The sequence below is a fragment of the Balaenoptera ricei genome, chromosome 1 (genome assembly GCF_028023285.1).
Source record: "Balaenoptera ricei isolate mBalRic1 chromosome 1, mBalRic1.hap2, whole genome shotgun sequence".
Classification (NCBI taxonomy): Eukaryota; Metazoa; Chordata; class Mammalia; order Artiodactyla; family Balaenopteridae; genus Balaenoptera; species Balaenoptera ricei.
Genome location: NC_082639.1, coordinates 108,698,881 through 108,719,462, shown reverse-complemented (window position 1 = coordinate 108,719,462; position 20,582 = coordinate 108,698,881). Strand labels below are relative to the sequence as shown.

Genomic DNA, 20,582 nt, shown 5'->3' with positions numbered 1-20,582 from the left:
TTGAACGTGTGAAAAATATCATACCGACTTTAAAAATAACTCTTTAATCATATTCACATAAGGGGAATAAAGGGCAGCACCAGGCTGTCTGGGGAAGGAAGCAAGGTGTTCTCCCTTTGTCCCAATGTCAGCCTGGCACAGTTCTGAGATCACACACACAAGTAGGGCTGGGTTTGGAAGTAGAATAAGGGAGAGGACTGAAGAGACAAAGGCAAGAAGGGAGGGGCAAGGGCTTGCAGTAGTCTCAGTCGGTGGACTCCAACACAGATTCACTCAGCGCAAGGTCCCAGTAGTGCTCAGCCCCATGCTTTTTGAAATGCTCCCGAGCCATGTTCTCTGTAGGGCACTGTTTGAACTTCATCTCCCCAAAGCTCCGGTCTTTGGCTGTACCCTAGGAAAGAGACAAAATTTTTAATAGAAACACTGCAACTTCTAATTTAAATCAGATATAATATTCCTTTATAAAGCCTAATAACATCTGTGTAGCAATGTGCCTACCTGAACATAATTTTATGGTAAAAACAATTCTAGGGACTTCCCTGGTGGTCCCGTGGGTAAGACTCCATGCTCCCAATGCAGGGGGCCCGCGTTCGATCCCTGGTCAGGGAACTAGATCCCGCATGCATGCCGCAACTAAGAAGCCCACATGCCGCAACTAAAGATCCCTCATGCCTCAAATAAAAGATCCCGAGTGCCACAACTAAGACCTGGTGCAGCCTAAATAAATAAATAAATAAATATTAAACAAACAAAACAAAACAAACAATTCTAACCTCCACCCCCTTGGATATTTGCTGAGTTTCCATGACTTTATATGGGTTTGTTTTTTTGACTGAATGGAGGATGAGTTCTGTGCTCTGGTGCCTGGATGGAAGAGTAAGTCAGGAAGGACTAGGGAGGGTGACATGGGATGAACTTGCCTCCTACCAGGCCTCCAGATTGGGGCATTTAAGGAGAAAGGAGTTAGAGGCTAAAAGGACTCTTTTCACAAGACTTAGTGAGACTGTGTATATAAGCAGGAGGTTCTGGGGCCCAGTGACAAAGAACAATACAGGGGTTCGGGGGAGAGAGGAATGGGAGCCAGGGGGGATAACCTGCAGACAACTACAATAGAAAGATTCAGTATTTAATGGAACCGCATTCTCACCAAAGGGACCAGCTGCAATGGCAGTCACAAAGTGCTACCTCAAGAGGCTTTCAGGGATCAGATTCCCAAAAGGAGGCTAAAGCACAACTTGGCTTATTTCTGAACCTGAGAAATAATTCCTGAGGACTCTCAGAGATAAATGGAACAGAATTTTAAAGAGATGAAGGGGCTGGGGGATATTAAATATGCAGATGGGGACTTATGAGACAGAGAAACAGTTATTATGGTTATTATTACCTACTTAGTATGCATAAATTGGAGGAATCTGGGGTAAGACAGAAGGATACGTGAAAAACAGTAGCAATTACCTATAGAGTGGTCTTAAAAAATGAGGGAATCGGAAGGGACTATTTCAGTAAGTGCTCTTCTGTGTTGTCAGAATTTATTTTAATGAGCATTCACTACTTTTGTAGTAAAGTACTACTTTTTTTGTTTTCGGGCCGTGCCGCATGGCATGTGGGATCTTAGTTCCCCGACCAGGGATCGAACCCGAGCCCCCTGCAGGAGAAGTGCGGAGTCTTAACCGCTGGACTGCCAGGGAAGTCCCAAAGTACTACTTCTATAATAAAGAACTAGTTACTAAATATGAGCACATTTAAAAAATAGAAGATACACACACGCATGCAACCTAAAAGAATAAAATGAAAACATTAAATCAACACAAAGGTAGAAAATATTTACAATGTATAAAATGTATTTTGGCGTGGGAATAAAAGGATTACTGCAGTACACCAGGATAAGAATATAGTTACTGAGGAAAGAAACTTTTAATGCTTCCTGGAGAAATAGGATGATATTTTACACTTCACAAAGGGTGAATGATCCTTAGTTCACAACTTGGCCTGAACAAGCATATTCACTCATTCATTCATTCTTCAGAATAGTGTGGCTAAGAAAATTTGAGGGATGAAAGAACTGTATAACCATAAAAAAATTCCATTTTAAGAGTGATTTAGTCACATTTTGCAAAGCATCATTACATAATAATCAAATTAGGTTCTCAAAAAAAAACTGACAATAGGGAGAGACAATAATATCCACATTTTATAGACAAAGCAACAGTTTTTGACATTAAGTGTCTTGCCCGGTTACACAGCTAGTAAGTGATACTGCCCAGACTCCCAACTTTGTATTCTTAAGTCTAGTACTTCTTTCACTATATCCCAAGAAAAATTCTACAATTCATTTCCCTCTTTCCAAGTCTCACATCCATGACTGTGAAATAAATAAATAGAGAATTTGTATTCTTGCCACCAGTTTCCATACTTTTCCCCAGATGGCATAAACTATATACCCATCAATTTAACTAAAATATAATCAGGAAGGATTTGCTGCCAAATACTTAACAATGAATTCCAAAAAGAAATACAAATTACTTAAGGGATTAGTCATTATTTAGTTTTACCATTATATTGCTCCATTTGCATAGTATAAGCAATCAGGAATTAGCTAAAGTTCTGCTTCAGTGTTTAACAAAGGATCACCTACCTCCCAGACTAGTACACATTTGTTGGTTTTCTTCACAGCTTCCTCATCAGATTCCTCATCATCTGGAAAAGACAATATAGCTAAATCTTGCTCTAGACTTAGATGAGACACCAAGATTTAGGTTCTAAACAAACAGTATTCAAGCCTACCCAAATTCTTTTAAATATTATCACCTTTTCTCATGTATTGGGATCAAATGTCTTCTGTTACTCTTTATTTCCCCCCAATTAGACTGAAATCTCCAAACAGGCAGGGACATTAATTAATTCAACAAACATGTATTGAGGACCAATTACGTGTCAAGAGCTGTGACAGGTATTGGGAATAAGGAGATAAATAAAAGAACAATAAAAACTTGTCCTAAGCACTTCAGATGCCAAAATGATAAGAGTCCATTCTCAAGGAGTTTTTAGTCTAATGAAGGAGGACAGATATAATGAATGAAAATATCTTAGGAACACTTGCGAAACAAAATAAAATATAGGTCAATTATAGTAAAAAGTGTACTTTAAGTACAAAAATAGGGAAGAACGAAAAGTATAAAAGGGCCAAAGTTAAGGAAAGTAAGGTTCTCTGCACATGTTAAATGCTAACCCAGGTCTTCAAAGAAGGGAAGAATGAATATTGATGGAAGAATGATGGCCTGGAGGATGTCAAATATATATACAAGATAAACTTGGGCAAAAGAATAAAAGTTTATTTTCTTGAATGAAGCAGAGAGCTTTTTTTGATCTGAAAAATATTTTTTGCTCTCAACCCTTTAAAAAACTTTTTATCAAAAAATCATATAATATAGACAGTGCACATATGAATGCGCAGCTTGCTGAAATTTCACAAACTAAATACACTCATGTAGCCAATATCCAGATTCTGGGCTAACAGGGAAACCAGCTGGTTAGAAAGGCCTTAAAGGACAGGCAGGAGAATAACTAATACTCGTGCATATGATCATATAATAAATACTGTATGAATGTCTAGCATGCTTAAAGTCCAAATGGGTCTAAAATTCTTGAACATTATCTGGTATTTGCAAGAGTGTCAGAGAGAGGGAACAGATGAATGGACAGAGTACCATCCCACCTCCCACTTAATCCCCTCTAACCCCCATTCACCATCTCCCTTTGTGTTAGATGTCTGTTCATCCCACTTTATCCGATGCAGCATAAGACGCTTAAATTTCTTCTGGGCCTTGGGGCCTAGAAACAGAGAAGGAGAATTTTGCCAGAGTTGTGGAAGACAATGGGGTAGAAAGAACGTTTGAGTGCATTCAATGCTCAGACATTAATGTGGTAGCTGAAGCAATCCCAGGAACCACATCTTAGGTCCTTCTACTCCAATAAACACAGAAACAGAGGCCCAAGATATTAAAGCCAGGTATGGCTCTAAAATACTATCTTTTTCTCCTTTCTTCCCACCATGTTAATCACTTCAAGGCCTAGGGTTGCCTCAATTTTTTCAGACTCACCCCCTTCCACTACTACCACGTTGACATCCTTGTGCAGTACCACCACCCCTGTCAGGTACAGCTGCCCAGCATTGGCCTCAATCTTGAACTTCTTGGCTGGGTTGCTCAAATTTCGAACTCTGGAGAAGGGAAAGTTTAGTTATGGCTTTCATTTTAGCATCAGCAGCTGCCTGAATGGAATGGCAAATAAAAATGGATCCAAAATAGTTTTCTCTCTAAAAACAAAGGCATTTGGAGTAAGCAAATATACTAATGCTTAAAGGTAAAACTGATGAATCCAGAAGTATTTCTACTGTCTTAAACTTCTTCAAAGTCTAGCACTGTACACTTTACAACAAATAGCAGGTAATCAAAATTTACTCTAAGAATGAAGGAGAGATATTTACCATCATCCAAAAATATTTATATGCTAGTTGTTCTTGACAGTATAAAGACCAACAAATTCTTTGCTCTCTAGATGCTTATAATATAAAGTAGTCACAATGCTATGCCTGAAAAACTTCTAGAAGAATATACGAAAAACTGTCAGTGGCAGTTACCCACCGTGAGTGGTCCTAAGGGATCAGAGAATAGGAACGAGACTTTTTCAGTAAATGTCCTTCTGTATTGTTAGAATGTTTTTCATCTTAGTAAGCATTCACTACTTTTATAATAATGTGCCGTTTTTATAATAAAGAACTAAACATGAGCGCATCTAAACAGAAGATACACATGTACTTGACATAAAAGAATAAAATGAAAACATTAAATCAACACAAAAGGTAGAAAATATTTACAACATATAAAGTCCAGGGCTTCCTTAGTGGTGCAGTGGTTAAGAATCCGCCTGCCAATTCAGGGGACATGGGTTCGAGCCCTGGTCCGGGAAGATCCCACATGCCACGGAGCAACTAAGCCCGTGAGCCACAACTACTGAGCCTGAGTGCCTAGAGCCTGTGCTCCACAACAAGAGAAGCCACAACAAGAAGCCTGTGCACTGCAATGAAGAGTAGCCCCCACTCGCCGCAACTAGATAAAGCCCGCGCGCAGCAACGAAGACCCAATGCAGCCAAAAATAAAAACAAATAAATAAATCAAAAATAAATAAATAAATAAATAAATAAAGTCCATTTTGGAGTGGGAATAAAAGGATTACTGCAATACATTAGGATAAGGATATAGTTAACTGAGGAAAAAAACTTTTAATGCTTCCTAAAAAAATAATATTTTATGCTTCATAAAGGATGAATGATCCCTAGTTCACATCTTGGCCTGAATAAGCATATTCGTTCATTCATTCTTCAGAACTAATATTAGTTCACTAAGACCTCAGAGATAGAAGACTAAGTTTTTAACCCTCACCAATGAAAAAGATCTACTAGCTCTTGATTTACACTAGGGTCGTTAAGAGAGTAGAACTGATTGATATTAGGTATGCTTTACACCAGTGATTCTGCCTCAGTCACTTGGAAAATGTTTTGGTATTTCTAAGGAAGGCTGGCCCAGTTTGGACACCTACCTATAAACAGATATGTGTACCCCCTGTGAAATGTCTTCTTTAAGCTTTTTAATTTTCTTGACCTTTCTCTGTTCTGCTGTAAGTTTTCGGGCAGCGTTGGCCTCTTCATGCGCTCTGTCGTGACAGGAAGGACATCCACAAGTGAGAAAGGCATTGAAGATCAGAGGCAGGGCTGAGGGAAAGAGAGAGCAACGGAGAACTCTCCCCTCCCTCCAAATATGGATCCCCCAGAAGAGTCTGGGAAAGGTACTTGCCCTGGGTTTCCACCCAATCCCATGGCACTTACTTCTGTCTTTTTGCCATCTGAGCTCTGACATGGGCTTCTACCTTCGTGGGGTCTTGAACAGCTTCTGTTCCTAATACTCGCATCAAATTTGAAATTCTCACTGCAGTGAAGAGATGATAAAAATCAATCTCCTAAGTCATTACTCCAGCTGGGATAACCTGTCAATCTCTTCTCTACTAATTCATATCATTCACCTATTTCAAATCTCTGCTCAAAACTCACTTCCTCCAAATACTCTTACCTTGAAAGCCCATCCAATTAATTCAGCATTTGAGGGAGGTCACATAATTAATCTAAATAATTGGTATGCGTTTATTCACATTGTTTGAAAATTTATGAAAGACAAGGAACTTAATTTCTTTGGCATTTTTCACTCTTATCATAGCATTTAGTGAAAGATCCTATACATAACAGTGCTCACTCAAAATATTACTAACTGATAATGGAAACTACAGGAGTGAGGTTTTTGAAACTGCATTTTCATTTTTCAAACATTTAAGAATTATGTACGTAACAACTCTATGCAAATACGCCAACTACTATCTTCATGAATTTCAAGCCTATTATTCTTCCAGGAATATAGGAATGTTTTATGGTCAATATTAGTTTTTTTAAAAAAAAAAGCCTTAAATGACCTCTACAATGGCTATGTTGACCTGTCTCAATAAGGAAAGACAATAGAAAATTTAGGAAAGGAAGAACCAATGAATGATTCTGAGAAACAAAAAGCACCCATATAGAGAGAGATGCTAAAGTTCCTCTAGAATGACAGAGATAAACTTGTCACCCTTTCTTCCCTGCCTCTAAGATATGTACCTTTGGGTTCGGGAGGAGGCATCAGGCCTAGCCTGACTTTCTCTTGTAGCTCCTTCTGTGCTTCCCTCCTTGTTTGCCTTCGAAGTTTCTTCTGTTCCTTCTTGGTCAGATATACCCCCAGAGTAACTGGTGTGTCATTGTCGACTGTCAGGCAGAGAAATGAATGTACCAAAGTAATAAGCATATTAGAGGGATATAGGTGAATATTAATCACATTAAAAGGAACTTTACAGCAACATGGATTGACCTAGAGATTGTCATAATGAGTGAAATAAGTCAGACAGAGAAAGACAAATATATGATATCGCTTATATGTGGAATCTGAAAAAAGGGTACAAATGAACTTATCTACAAAACAGAAACAGAGTTACGGATGTAGAAAACAGACTTATGGTTACCAGGGGGTAAGGGGGAAGGGATAAATTGGAAGACTGGGATTGACATATACACACTACTAATAAGGACCTACTTACTGTATAGCACAGGGAACTCTACTCAATACTCTGTAATGGCCTATATGAGAAAATAATCTAAAAAATAGTGGATATCTGTATATGTGTAGCTGATTAACTTTGCTGTATGCCTGAAACTAACACAACATTGTAAATCAACTATACTCCAATTAAGATTAAAAAAAAAAAAAAGAAAAAGAAAGGACCTCTAGTTTGTTTTTAGTTAATTTTAGGTTGTGATAATGGTATTATGGTTGTCTTTAAAAAGCATTCTTTGGGGGCTTCCCTGGTGGCGCAGTGGTTGGGAATCTGCCTGCCAATGCAGGGGACACGGGTTCGAGCCCTGGTCTGGGAAGATTCCCACATGCCGCGGAGCAACTAAGCCCGTGAGCCACAACTACTGAGCCTGCGCATCTGGAGCCTGTGCTCCGCAACGGGAGAGGCCGCGACAGTGAGGCCCACGCACCGCGATTAAGAGTGGTCCCCACTTGCCGCAACTGGAGAAAGCCCTCGCACAGAAACGAAGACCCAACACAGCCAAAAATAAATAAATAAATAAATAAATTTATATTAAAAAAAAAGCATTCTTATCTTTCATGAGTAATGTTCTAACTTGTTTTTCTTTAAGCAGTTGAACCCTTTTATAAACTGAAATGTGGCAAATATAGAAAACAAAATTAGAGCTGCTCCGGCTGCTCTGTGTGAGGATTTGGGGTAGGTGGTGGGTATCCAGAATTCCATTTGGATCCTACTTATTGAACCTCAACGTGCCTATGGAATACAATTTGAAAACCACTGGCCAACATTATGAAATTTATAATGTAAGAGTCATAGAGATTGGGAAAAAATCTTCTGAGCTCCCAAAGCAGATTTACTCAATTTGTTAAAACAAACAAAATCCCCCACTTTCTTCTAATGATTCACGCTGATGACAGCTAAGTACATTCTGATTAAGTATAATTCAATAATTATTATCCTTTTATTATCACAGGGTCTCAATCTACTTTTCTGAACTTATTAGAGATACTGGCAAGCAAATTTACTGAGTAAATTTACTAACTGAGTAAAAGCTAACCTCCTCTATTCATCTCAAATTTGATGAAAATGTTAAAATCTTCTGTGATTGCTTAAGAAGGAATATCAGTTAGTATTATCTCTACATATGAGGAAATTCTTTATTATAAGTGATCTACCCAAGGGATTTAGCTAGTTCACAGCCGCAACTAAAACCCATCTCTTCTGACTAAGCCAACAGACTTTCACTACAAAAATGATAAAGAGAAAGGCTGAAGAAAAAGAAGATTGAAGAAGGCCAGGAGTTTAGTGGTGGTGTACTAGACTGGAGTTGGGAGTCAACACTATGGCAAAAGCCCAATTTGTAATATACATCAGTGAGGCCATCTATAGATTAGACCTCAATCCTCTACAGCTGCACTGTCCAATACTGTAGCCACTAGCTACATGTACTATTTCAATTTAAATTAAAATTGAATAAAATTAAAAATTCAGTCCCTCAGCTGTATTAATGCAACTTGGTTTTCAAGTTCTCAATAGTCATGTGTGCACAGCAGCTACAGTATAGACAGCCCAGATAGAGAACATGCCCATTATCACATACATTTCTATTGGCTAATACTTCTCTAGAGCTTTGATTGAGTAATCTCTACATTACCTGGAGGGTTGAGCTGGGCTGGATGTTCAACAAGATTTGTGATTCCAAAATAATCTTCTCTCTTGGGATTTTCCTCTGTACTAAAATTGGAGGAAGAAGGGAAAATAGGATATGTGGGTAGAGATGATTCCAAGAGAGAGGGAATCTCAGAAACACAATGAAAAAATCCACTCTCCACAATGCATTCTAGAATTTTTTAAAGTATTTGCATGTCTATAATATGTAATATATTACATATAATTTTCAAGATGAGAGAACGGTCCCACTAAGGTTGGATGCACTCTCTACACCAGTCATTGTCAAACTTTTTTTTCTACCCTAACACCCCTGATGGACACCATATTCTCTCATTAGTAACAATAATTCGCTGGGACAGCGGTTGACAAAGGAAGCATAAGGAAAGGCTGAGACAGTCTCCTAAAGCCATGTATCAGAATAATGGAGCAGATATGATTGAAGCTCGCCAAATGTTTCTTATATGCTTTATTTATCATTCTCTCCCCCATCAACTAAGAATCCTTGCTCTATTCTAGGACTGGATCTTTAAGAAATGTAAACACCTATTATAAGTAGCAAAAGAAGGTAATTAAGAAAACAAATATGGTAAAAACAAATAACAATGTATAACAAAGCAAGCAGAAATTTTACAGATTATTTGTATAGATTATTTAGACTATATGTGCCCAATCCTCCTACATTAACCCAAAAAACTAAAACAACCCATACAACATATTCTTTACAAATATATGAGCTTGTATATGGTTATCTATCTTCCTTGGATTTAAAATTTTTACTTAATGCACAAGTACCATCTTTCCCATTAAAACTCTAGCCTTATTAAAAGGTATTAACCAACAAACTCACAGGTCAAAGCCATTGGGGATGATATAAGAGTCCCACCACTCAATTTCAGGGATATCACCTTCCTTCAACTCCTTCTTAGGAGCAATGAGGGCCAGCCTAGTTGAAGTATGAATGCCTGTTTTTCGAGCTGCTTGTGAGATCTCTGCCTGCAGCTTCTCCAGTTGAGCCTAAAGACAAGACAAGAAGATAAATTGAAGTCAAAGAAAACAGGGAAGTAGTAGAATCCCAAACTTTAAAACACTCCTTTGTTGAACTCTTTACATCTAATGCAACAAATTCATACTTTCTGAAAGCTTAGAAAAAGGAGGTGTTCTTTACTTTATCCTTTACTTGGTTGATTTACATACATTTCACCCTCATCACTATCCCTTTACCCCACAGTGCCTGCCTGCAGCAAATATGCAGAAATGGAATTTTATGGAAAACCTCATTCTGAGAGGATGAAAACAAGAAGGTAAAAGTCATCACATATACAGTCAATTAAACTATCCAAGTGTGTGGACTGTCTGCCGTAAATTTTAACACCAGACTAGCTTTCATCAGTTGCCCTGAGGGTTCTCAACGGTTTCCCTCCACTGACCGTTGTATGTGGAGAATTTTCAAATTCAATTTTATTTCTACCTAAGTAGAATGAAAGTAATTGAGAAGACAAATCAGCTAAAAATCAAGTATTCCAGGAAAAAATATAGTATTTTAAAAATTACTCATTGCTTTACTACTTGTTTATCTAATTGCCAAAAACATAGAGAACTGAGTTGACGGTTATTTCAGGACTATATTCAATTTCCTTTGTCACCTTCCTAACTTCTTCAAAATTCTTGATTATATTCTAAGCCAGATACCTTTGTCCGTAATCGCTGGGCAATCTTTTCAAATTTGCCCTTGTCGTGGAATTTAAAAGTGCGTCTCTGGCGCTGGGAAGGGGCAATTGAGACTCGGGGGTCAAAAAAGGTATTAGACTCCATGTCTTCTGATGGCTTTTCTTTTAGCTGTTGCTTGAATTGTTCCCTCTTCACAGCCCGAATATTGGCCTTCAGAGTAGGCATACGGTGTGTCAGCTCAATTTCCTTGCCGGTTGCATCTACAGTTCGACCTTGTTCATCAAGAATCAGTGGTGTAGGTTTAGTTTGATCTTTTAACTCCACCTTCCTGAAAAATAGCCCACAAAGGAATAAATCCCATTTGGAACAGTAAGTCAAGCAAAAAAAAAACAAGCAGAAAATAAAAAACAGGACTTCCCTGGTGGCGCAGTGATTAAGAATCAGCCTGCCAATGCAGGGGACACGGGTTCAATCCCTGGTCCAGGAAGATCCCACGTGCTGTGGAGCAACTAAGCCTGTGCGCCACGACTACTGAGCCTGTGCTCTAGAGTCTGTGAGGCCCAACTGCTAAGCCCACGTGCCTATGCTCAACAAGAAAAGCCACCACAATGAGAAGCCCACACAGCGTGATGAAGAGTAGCCCCCGCTCGCCACAACTACAGAAAGCTCACGCACAGCAACGAAGACCCAATGCAGCCCAAAATAAATAAAATTAAAAAAAAAAAAAAAAAGAAAGGAAAAATCAAAACCCAACAAAGACAACTAGGTTACAAAATTCTAAGGAACATAAACCCATCAGTGAATAATAACATCTTGATTGAAACTATCAAACTGGACAGTTGAGTATAGAGTACAATCAGGTGAAATGAACTTATAAATTACAATGGTAAGAAGTTGGAATCATATCTTCCTTTACTCCTTAATTCTTGAGTCAGACAGGGGATGGCAAACCAATTAAGGTGCTAAAAATGAAGTCTATCACCTTTACTCAGTTGTAGAGAGCTCTCAGATCTGGTCTCACTCAATGTGGTTTAATGGATATAGTTCTGACTTATGAACTAGGAAACCTGACTCTATTCCTAGCTCCAATATTAGAGGAATAATCTTAACTTCAGTTCTACCAATTGTAAAAAGAAGATAATTAAACTCTGCAACAAGGTAACCAAGAGAATAAATTCAATTGGTATTTATTGAGTATATGTAAGAAATATGAAACTGTCTAAGAAATTATTTAAGTTCCTTGCAAGAAGAGGATCAATAACATTCAAAGGTATTTATTGCTTCTCAAGCTTCAGAAACGAGTTCCATGAAACAGATACTCACGGGGGAGCAATGCCCATAGCATGGAGATTGGCCAGGCCCACCATGTTGGCATTGCCGATGAGCCCTGGCTTCAGTGCCAGCTGGGCTTGGATGCGGGCTTGTAGTTCAGCTGCTTTCCTTGCCTTCTCAATGGCATCATTCATGAAAGTGGCGGCCTGGGAGGGCTGAATAGTGTTGCCAATTGGAAGTCGCTCTGGTTGGGAGGAAGAAGGAGTCTTTGGCTGTGAGACAGAAAAAAAGAAATCAGAATCAGAGAAATTAGACAAGCAGACAGATCTCCCCCGGCCCCCCCCCCCCCCACGACAGAGTGGTAGACTGTGGTAAATTGGGGGTGGAACATGCAGTCATCTTCTGGACTCTCATTTGAGTGGGTGGCAAGAAATTCTGTGCTAAAGATTCTTATTTTCAGAGAAATCTGGTTACAATACCTGAGGCGTAGGGGGACTAATGAAACTTAGTTGTTTTTTCCTTTCCTCGATTTGCCGTGTTGCTGCCTCCATCATCTGTTTGATCTGCTCTCAGTGGGGGAAAAAGTTGAAAAACTGTTAACATCTTTTTTATTTCTCTCATACAGGTTCCTAAACTCAAAGGGCTTTCAGGTTTAGAGAACAAAAAATTTTGAATGACCCCATCACATTCTGCTTGTACCACAGGCTAGAAAGTGTAATAAAGATAAGCCTACACAGCTGAGCACTGGAATTTTTCAACCTATCTTCCCAAGGCAGGATTGGCATGTTAAGTATTGATAGTAACATAGCTTGCTAATTAAGACTCTGGAGTCAGGGAAACCTGAGTTTGAATCTTAACTCTGCCATTTAATGCTTGTGTGTCCTTGAACATGGTATTTAATTTCTAAACCTCCAAGTGTCTAAAAGGGGTAAAAATGGTACCTACCTTACAGGGCAACTGTGAACATTTAAAAAATGCATGCAAAACTGACAGAACCCATAAACATTATTACACTTAAAAAAAAAAAAAATCACACTATTGGACCCTGAATTCCTAGTTTGGGTAACGGGAGCCAACAATGTAAAGACTTACTTCCTAATCTCTGTAAATCCCTTCCTCTGCCCTAAAGAAGTTCAGAATAATAAGCTTTGAGGACATGATCAAATAACTCTTCTTGAATTTTCCAAAAGAGTCCTGTGTCAAGGCGCTTCAAGATATTTTAAAAAATTTATTTTTAACATTTTTTTGAATAGGTGGTATATTTACATAGTTTAAAATGCAAAAAAGTACAAAAGGGTATACTGTGAATTCTTGACCCCATTTTCTGTAAAAAAACATCACCATCAGTTTCTTTCCTTTCAGAAATATCATACATAATATGCAAATCCACCCATCCACCCACCCATCCATATATATGTATATATTCTATTTCTTCTGTAACAAGTTTTAAGTGGTACAAGAAATATTTACTAATTACGTGGTATCAAAATTTTTTAACAGTGCCCATTTTAAATGCACAGATAATTCCTATTAAAAACATACAAAGTGAACTCAAAATTATTTAAGTGGATTATATCTTTTCTGTGTTATAGTATTTGGAAATTCTTCTCTGCCATCATGTTGAGTTCTAGTCATTTCAATAATTATCTTACTGACACAGTGAGGTAGATATTTGGGCAAATGATGTATGTAACACACCTTCCCTGCCACATAATAGGTGCTCAGTAAATGCTATTTCAATAGCCTTCAACTGGAATACTCCTGGTTAAACCAAAAAATGATGAAACATAAAGCAGGACATAAAATTTTCCCAATGCTAACAATTAATTCAAATTAAGGTCACGAGAAATCTGGACCCATCCATCTCTTACTTCTTCAACTCTCAAAAGCACCGCTTCCAGTTCTTAATTACTAACCTGGAGCTTAGTCAGCATGCCAGGACTCTCTGAGGGAGGCCCAGGGATTACTTCTGGCTCCTCTTCCACCTCCTCAAAACGGGGTATCCGTCGCTTTTTTACTCCTGATGATTCCTTGGAGATCTCAGAGTCATCACCAAACACTTCCTAAGGGAACCCAAGATGAAAGAAGAGTTGTATCCCTGCCCATGGGAGAAGGGAAGAATAATCCTAGTCCTTATCAGCATTTTGTGGCTTTTCCCAGAGTCTTCTAGACCCTCCATCAAATGGACCATCTCACCCATCTCAACTTCATTATTCTCCTACTCCAGTCAAACAAATTTCATCCCATGTTCTTATAAATGTTCCCATCCCAAGGTCTTTGCAAATCTTACTGCCCACATTTGTAATGATCTCCCTTAACTTTTCCCCCAGTCCAAATCCTGCCTAAAACTCACCTCCTCCAGGAAGTTTTTCTCATTAATAATCTCATCCCACTCTGATCAAACTGTTGTTTCACATCCTTTTAGCGCTTAAGAGCTTGGTTCATACTAAGTAAAATTACACTGCTGATATTCTGTTTGCCAAGTGTTAAGTCTTTCAATGTTAGTACGTACTTTCTCCCAACTAGTGTCTAAGCTCTTCCAGGACAGGGGCTTTCTCTCTTTTTCAGTATTCCCCAATAACACTTTGTTCTCATCAAACAATGGGAACTCAAATATGTTGACTAATTTGCAAGGTGAACTTAACAGGACCAAGAGTGGCCAACTGGAAGGGACAATGGGAAAAAGCAAATGTACACACCGGTGGTAGGCTTTGGGTGACATCCCCTCTTCACTAGGAGGGCTCGTGTTTTGCAAGGACATATCCTCGGCCAGGGGCGAGCGCTTCCTGGAACTCCTACAGTTCAAGAAAAAGGACTCTCCCATAATATATTGTGTGGGGTGGGGACTGAATGGACCAAAATGGGACCCGAATCCCAAGGCTATCTAGATACCTCCTTCAAGAAACCATTTTTATTAATCCCACCCAATGTAGTCACTTTATTCACAGCAGGCCCTCAGCACTTATACAGTAGCACGCCCTATCAAAACATAATCTTCACTCTACAGATCTGTGTATACTATGGATCAAGCATTCCCCCTTAAATGTAACAAAATTCAACGAAAGTCTGAAACTCTATAGTCAACCCTAAAATTTACATGAAACTGCTACTCAGATTTTATAATTTGTGACTGTATTTTGTTGTGCCCTCCCATCCCCCAACCCTTAAACTGCAAATTCCTTTAAGGCAAGGACTATCTTGCATTCCTCTGATAACCCTACAAAACTCTAAACACAAAAAGCACACAAATCTCTATTTCTCTTGGTTCCACAGCCTGGCCAGGGACCAAGCAGACACTGCTTATTCATTCTTGTGCCTCAGGAAAAACAAAAGGATAGCCAGGATATCAAAAGCACTTTGGAAGGTTTGATGGGAGTCACAGAAAAGATTTTTTTTTTAAGAGACAGACAGAGAAAAGAGATAGATCAGCTACTTGACACTGCTAATATTGAAAGAGGCCATGACCAATCAGCAACTATAGGATAAAAAGTGGAGGAGGTAAGGGAGGTAATGATGGTCCCTTTAAGTATCCCACTCATGGGGCCAGATGACTGGCAATATGCTATGTGGAAAACAGTAGGCTCTCAAGACACACAGGAAAAAATCAATTGCTGTTAGGTGTCCCATCTACAAGCCCATTGCAGAGTAATATCTCTAAAGGACCAACAGTGAGGTCTATGGCTCAGGTAGCAGTGACGTCACATTCTGAAGCAATCTATTAGGTCTCAAGTAAATCAAAGCGTAAAATCTTAGAGCAATCAATTTATTAAAAAAAAAAGAGAGAGACTTAGGGAAACATGAGAACCAAAACTCCTAACTGTATATGAAAAAGGACAAAGCTACCTACTGTTTCCTTGGAACGTTTCAACCCATGAACTTAGGTAGTTCATCACCATAAGATGGTGATAATACATGTTCACCCCCTCTACTTCAATGTCTAAGTACCTCTCTTAAATATTACGTATTCTAATAGGGGATATTAAAGTGTGAGCCAGGTAAGCTCAGCAACTTTGTTACCATTCAAAACACTCCAAGCTCGTCATATAGTTGACTGTAACCTACCTTTAGCTCTCGTTTTCTGCTCCTGTCACTGCTGGACTTGGAATGCCTAGAGCTTCGGCCTTCCTCCACAGCCTCAAACAGTTTGTCCACAAATCGGAGAGTAGAATCATCAAGAAAAGGTTTCAGATGGTCTGGCAAGAGAAAAAGAGGTGGTAAGGTTAAAAAGGTAAAAGTACTTAGTCCAATACTAGGCATACAACAGATGCCAACACTGGAATTTTATCCCTAAGAGGGAGGGAAATGCTTTCTTAAGTTCTTTGTAGGATTCTCATACATTCTCTTACACTGAATAACCTTGCCCCATGAGACAAAAATAGTTATAATTTTTTGGCATAGGAAGTAGCATAGCCAGAGCAACCTGTTTAGGTTGAGCATCAAAGTTTAAGATGAATAACCACTCTAACTTTTCCCAAACAGCAGTTGGAGGAGACTACCTTAACAAAATCTGCCTCCCTCAACTTTTTTCATGTATTTTATAGAGACTGCTATATGTTTAGGTGTCGATCTGAATCTGCATACACCCATCTGACTTTAGTATATTTCCTAAGTAAATACAATTTAGGTAACTCAGTGCAGTGGTCAAAGGAAATCAGTCTGAGATTCAAAATATGTCACAAATAGTATAAAAAATAAAAAATAAGAGAAAAAGCAATATTAATTATTTAGGCTATTTCCATTATAATGCAAGAGAAAATAAACTGTGGCCTGACATTTTCTTAGACACTCCCAACAGAGAGAACTTTGGGGAAGTTCAAAGCAGTATTTGGGGCCATCCTACATGTTAAGCCAGAAGTTTCAGAAAGGTACATACCAGCTGCCTTCTTCTTGTCCATGCCCTTCCCCACACAGTTCAGTGCTGCTGTGACCACTGTGGGCTCTGAGAAACCCAGTACCCTCTTCACTGTCTTCTCTATCCATGGTTTCAGCTCATCCAGCTCCCTCTTAGACAGCGCCATTCTTCAGGAAAAGGAGGATAGCTCAAAATAGGATTCAATACTGCACCTAAAAAGAAACCAGTAAAGAGTTAAGTTAGAGGACAGGAGAAGACTAAAATGATCCCAGGCAACAGTTAGTATATCAAGAATGCCTTCCCCACCTCTATTCTCAATCCTAGGCAAGTTCCTCTACTTCATTTCAAGCCAAATACTTTCCCTACAACTCATACTTCAAAACAGAAAGAACTACATTCTGTTTGATTTTTAACCCTAACTCAGTAAGTATCAGTGGATCAGTGAAACCTGTGGAATAAACAAACAAACCTTGGGAATAACCTAGTCTGAGAAATGAGTCCTAGCTTCTTTTTTGATTCTGTCATATTCAACAAGGACTGGCAAGCATATAACATTAAATCAAGACTGAAATAGCCCACTCAGAGCCCAGCCGTTCTATTCTTCCTACTTCTGGGCAAGCATTCCTTAACCCAGGCCTTCTTTTAAGGGACACAAATAAGAGAGGGCTTATCCAGGTCAGTCATCCTATATTAAAACTCATAATCCTTAAGACTGTTCTATCACATTTCTCTGTACTCATATTCATCCCAGTGGGAATTCTGTACCTAGATACTTTTCTCTCATGTTCTACAGGGTCTCTGTCATAACTAATCCCTCAGTTCAGAAAAGATTACCCTCGTTTTGGATGTACTCTCTCTCTTTTCACCTTTATTCTTCTACTTTTTAGCTTGATAGAGAAAACACCATCATAAAAGACTCTCTACAACAATCTTAATTTGTTGTTTAATATAAGTTAGTACAGTTCTTAAATTTTATTCATGTTTACATTTTTATCTCCTACTTAAATCTCAAAACTCTTCATGAGCATACAGAATATTTTTATTTCCCTGATTTTCTCCATATTGCCTAAAAGTCAATAAACTAGACTGACCTCAATTCCAAGCTAACCTCCTGCCAGCAGCGCCACACATCAGGGTCCGATCTGGGATTCAATCTGTTAAGATGTTTTAAGACATCCTTTCTCCTATAAGGTACAGTCTGATTATCTTCTACATTTTTGGCAGGTTTATCCTCTATAAGAACTGTTGCTAAATAGTGTATTTAATTTTGGTATAACCATATGAAGCTAGTAGATTAAAGTCATGAAACTAGGAGTGAAAGATTTTGTGCCTCAGTGACATGTTATATGAATACAGTGGCTCTATTTACCCATCATGAGATAGCAGTAGAGCCTATCAATCTCAACATGTGCATTGCTCAAAAGCATATTCAGACACCACAGAGAATTAAGAGCTCACACCGAGCTCTCCCATTTACCAGCCTTCTGACAAGTAATTCCTCTCAGACTGGGTTCATTCATCTTACAAAATGAGGACGACTGCCATTCCTATATGGCACTTAATTCATTCAATAACTATTTAGTGCATAACTAATTCTATCAGATGAAATGTGTGCCCAAGCACCATACGAATAAATGTACTCAACTTCAACCCATTCCTCCATAAGATAACGTGCAAACTAAACAGCCAGTGGCCAAAATAAAAGTTCCAAACGGTAACTAGCTTTGTCACTAATCAAATATTCAACAATAACTGCGTGGGGCGGGGTTGGGGTGGGGTGTGGTTATGGTGTGGAAGGAGAGGAAGGCAGCATTCTGCCTCTGCCTCAGCTCTCTGAATGAGCTGGTAGCAGGTTCTAATCTTCTGAAGGACTTCTTTACTCTGTGCTCTCCTTTGCTACAAGTCCAATTTCCTCCCTGAAACTCCCATTCTTCTCTTTTTGCTCTTTCCGTCTCTGACCCGCCCCCAACCCAGCCTCGTTCTACCCCAACTCCTCATCTCAGAGGTAGTCTCCTCAGCTCGTCCCTTTCCCGCCCCCGCCCTTCTCCTCTCAACAATCTCATTCCAACCCGTTCACCCACAGAACCTTGTTCTTTTCTCAGCTTCCTTTCCACCGAACCTTCCCGCCTCTGTCCTCCCCTTGGATTGAACCCTAGCCCCAGTCACTAGGACGCGAGGATACCCTCTCTGGGCCCGGGGCCACTACTCACCTCACAAACTTCAGCCCCTGAGACGGAGCCCGAACGTTACACCGGAACCGGAAACCTTCTGACCGCCCTATGGCCTGCCGTCGCTACCGCCACTGCCGCCGCCACGCCGCGGTCCCACAGCACGTGACGCGGGAGGGCGGGGCCGCCAATTCGCGCAGCCGTAGTGGGTACTTTCCCGGCGGCGGAGCGCCTGCGTGGCGGTGCCCTAAAGTTTTCCGCTTGCGAGTTCCTTGCCTCCTTCGGTTTCCCCAGGTAAATCTGTTAACTAGGTTATTGCAAAGTTAATGTTCCCTGAAGCATAAATTGGGCTGCTTGTAGGATTCCTAGTGTGGAGAATAAGTGCGCTAAGGTCATGCTAGAACTAAAAACGGGGCTTCTGCGTTTGGGCTAAACCTGGACTTTGTGGTAGAAAGTAAACCCTGCGAGAGTCGTGATCACTAGCATTAGCCGCCCCCCGCCCCCTCCTTAGCCTTTTTCCCTAACTTCGCAGTGGTGCCAGAGATCACCTAGAAAGAAAACGAGTGTAGGAGGACTCTGAAGATAGTAGCCCACCCCTCCTCTACTGTTTTTTCTTCCATTCATTCACGCAACAAATAACTACCGAGTGTCTATTGCTATGTGTCAGGCATCCACTGAGATTCAGTATTACTTAATGATTAAGCAAGAGCACGAGTTTTAAAGCCAAAGTGTCTGTATTTGTATTCCAGCTCTCCCACTCATTAGCTGCGACATTAGGCAAGTTACTTAAGCCCTCTTTCCTCACTTGTAAAAAAAAAAATCCACCTCATAGCGTTGCTGTGAAGACAAGAGTGACAGTGCTTCTCACAGAGTTCAATAAAGCTACTTGGTATATAATAATATATCCAGTTGGCTACATAAATGTATAGTAGACATCCTAAACTTACATGATGAAAACTAAGCTTCTGATTCTAACCACCACCATCCCCAAAGACCAGCTCCCAACACAGTCTTCCTCATCTCAGTTAATGGCAACCATATTCTTACAGTTGATGACAAATTGAAATTATAATGGAGTAACCACAGTTCAGGTATACAAAAATGGAGTTGGGAGGCCATTGAGGATCTGGTCTCAGACACAATTCTGCCCCACTGAGAACTTGAACTTTCTTTGAACTGTACAGAACCCAAGGACACCACTGGTCATATTCAGAACAACACATGCCACTGCAACCTTATGGTCTCAAGGTCTCCCCTTGTAACTGTGCAACCAATTCGGACCCCAACCAACCCTTATTTAACAAGCACCCTTGGGAATTTCCTGGCGGTCCAGTGATTATGACTTGGCGCTTTCACTGCCAGGGCCTGGGTTCAGAACTAAGATTGTGTAAGCCGTGTGGTGCAGCCAAAAGAACCCCCCCCAAAACAAGCACCCTTACTTCTTGCCAGCTCCAATTATAATTCTTGATAAAGAACTCATGTAACTAACTGTAACCTTGTGGTTTTTGCCTTTATAAGCCTCCCCCATTTTGTAGTCTGGTGGAACACATTTCAAGTGCTTCTTGAACATGTGTCTCCCTCAGTAAGACCCTGTATATAACTAGACTCACAACTCTCATGTTGTGCATTTTTCTTTCAGTTGAGAGTTATGCAGGCCAATAATCTCAGTCATCCTCAACCCCTCTTTTTCTCCAGCCAATCAGCAAGTTCCATTGGCCCTACTTTCAGAATATATACAGAAACCATCTACTTCTCACCACCCTACGCTACTATCACCTTTA

The 20,582-nt window shown here is 39.7% G+C and overlaps 1 protein-coding gene across 3 annotated transcripts; it reads right to left on the bottom strand.

The window, feature by feature from the left end:
* Nucleotides 1–28: 28 nt before the first annotated feature.
* Nucleotides 29–18,938, bottom strand: PRPF3 (pre-mRNA processing factor 3). 3 transcript variants are annotated; one of them, XM_059930123.1, is made up of 16 exons: nt 18,844–18,938; nt 16,655–16,845; nt 15,844–15,974; nt 13,698–13,844; nt 12,261–12,344; nt 11,833–12,053; nt 10,531–10,837; nt 9,689–9,855; nt 8,825–8,904; nt 6,701–6,844; nt 5,885–5,984; nt 5,599–5,712; nt 4,101–4,219; nt 3,748–3,831; nt 2,636–2,697; nt 29–391 (listed from the first exon to the last, which is right to left on the bottom strand). In XM_059930123.1, the coding sequence occupies exons 2-16, from the start codon at nt 16,797–16,799 to the stop codon at nt 245–247; spliced, it is 2,052 nt and encodes a 683-aa protein (XP_059786106.1). In that variant the 5' UTR covers nt 16,800–16,845; nt 18,844–18,938; the 3' UTR covers nt 29–244. The 3 variants fall into 3 exon arrangements, with proteins under 3 accessions (XP_059786106.1, XP_059786115.1, XP_059786125.1); XM_059930132.1 differs by lacking the exon at nt 18,844–18,938 and adding an exon at nt 18,720–18,740; XM_059930142.1 differs by lacking the exon at nt 18,844–18,938 and adding an exon at nt 17,725–17,745.
* Between the last annotated feature and the right edge of the window lie 1,644 nt (nt 18,939–20,582).

Bases quoted from the DNA above. Each gene is read 5' to 3' on its own strand.
- PRPF3 (XM_059930123.1), bottom strand. From the start codon at position 16,799: ATGGCGCTGTCTAAGAGGGAGCTGGATGAGCTGAAACCATGGATAGAG. The intron at 13,845-15,843 runs GTAGGTTACAGT...GGGTTCCCTTAG, and splicing joins GCAGAAAACGAGAGCTAAAG to GAAGTGTTTGGTGATGACTC. The intron at 9,856-10,530 runs GTATCTGGCTTA...TCTTGTCTTTAG, and splicing joins CCCAGCGATTACGGACAAAG to GCTCAACTGGAGAAGCTGCA.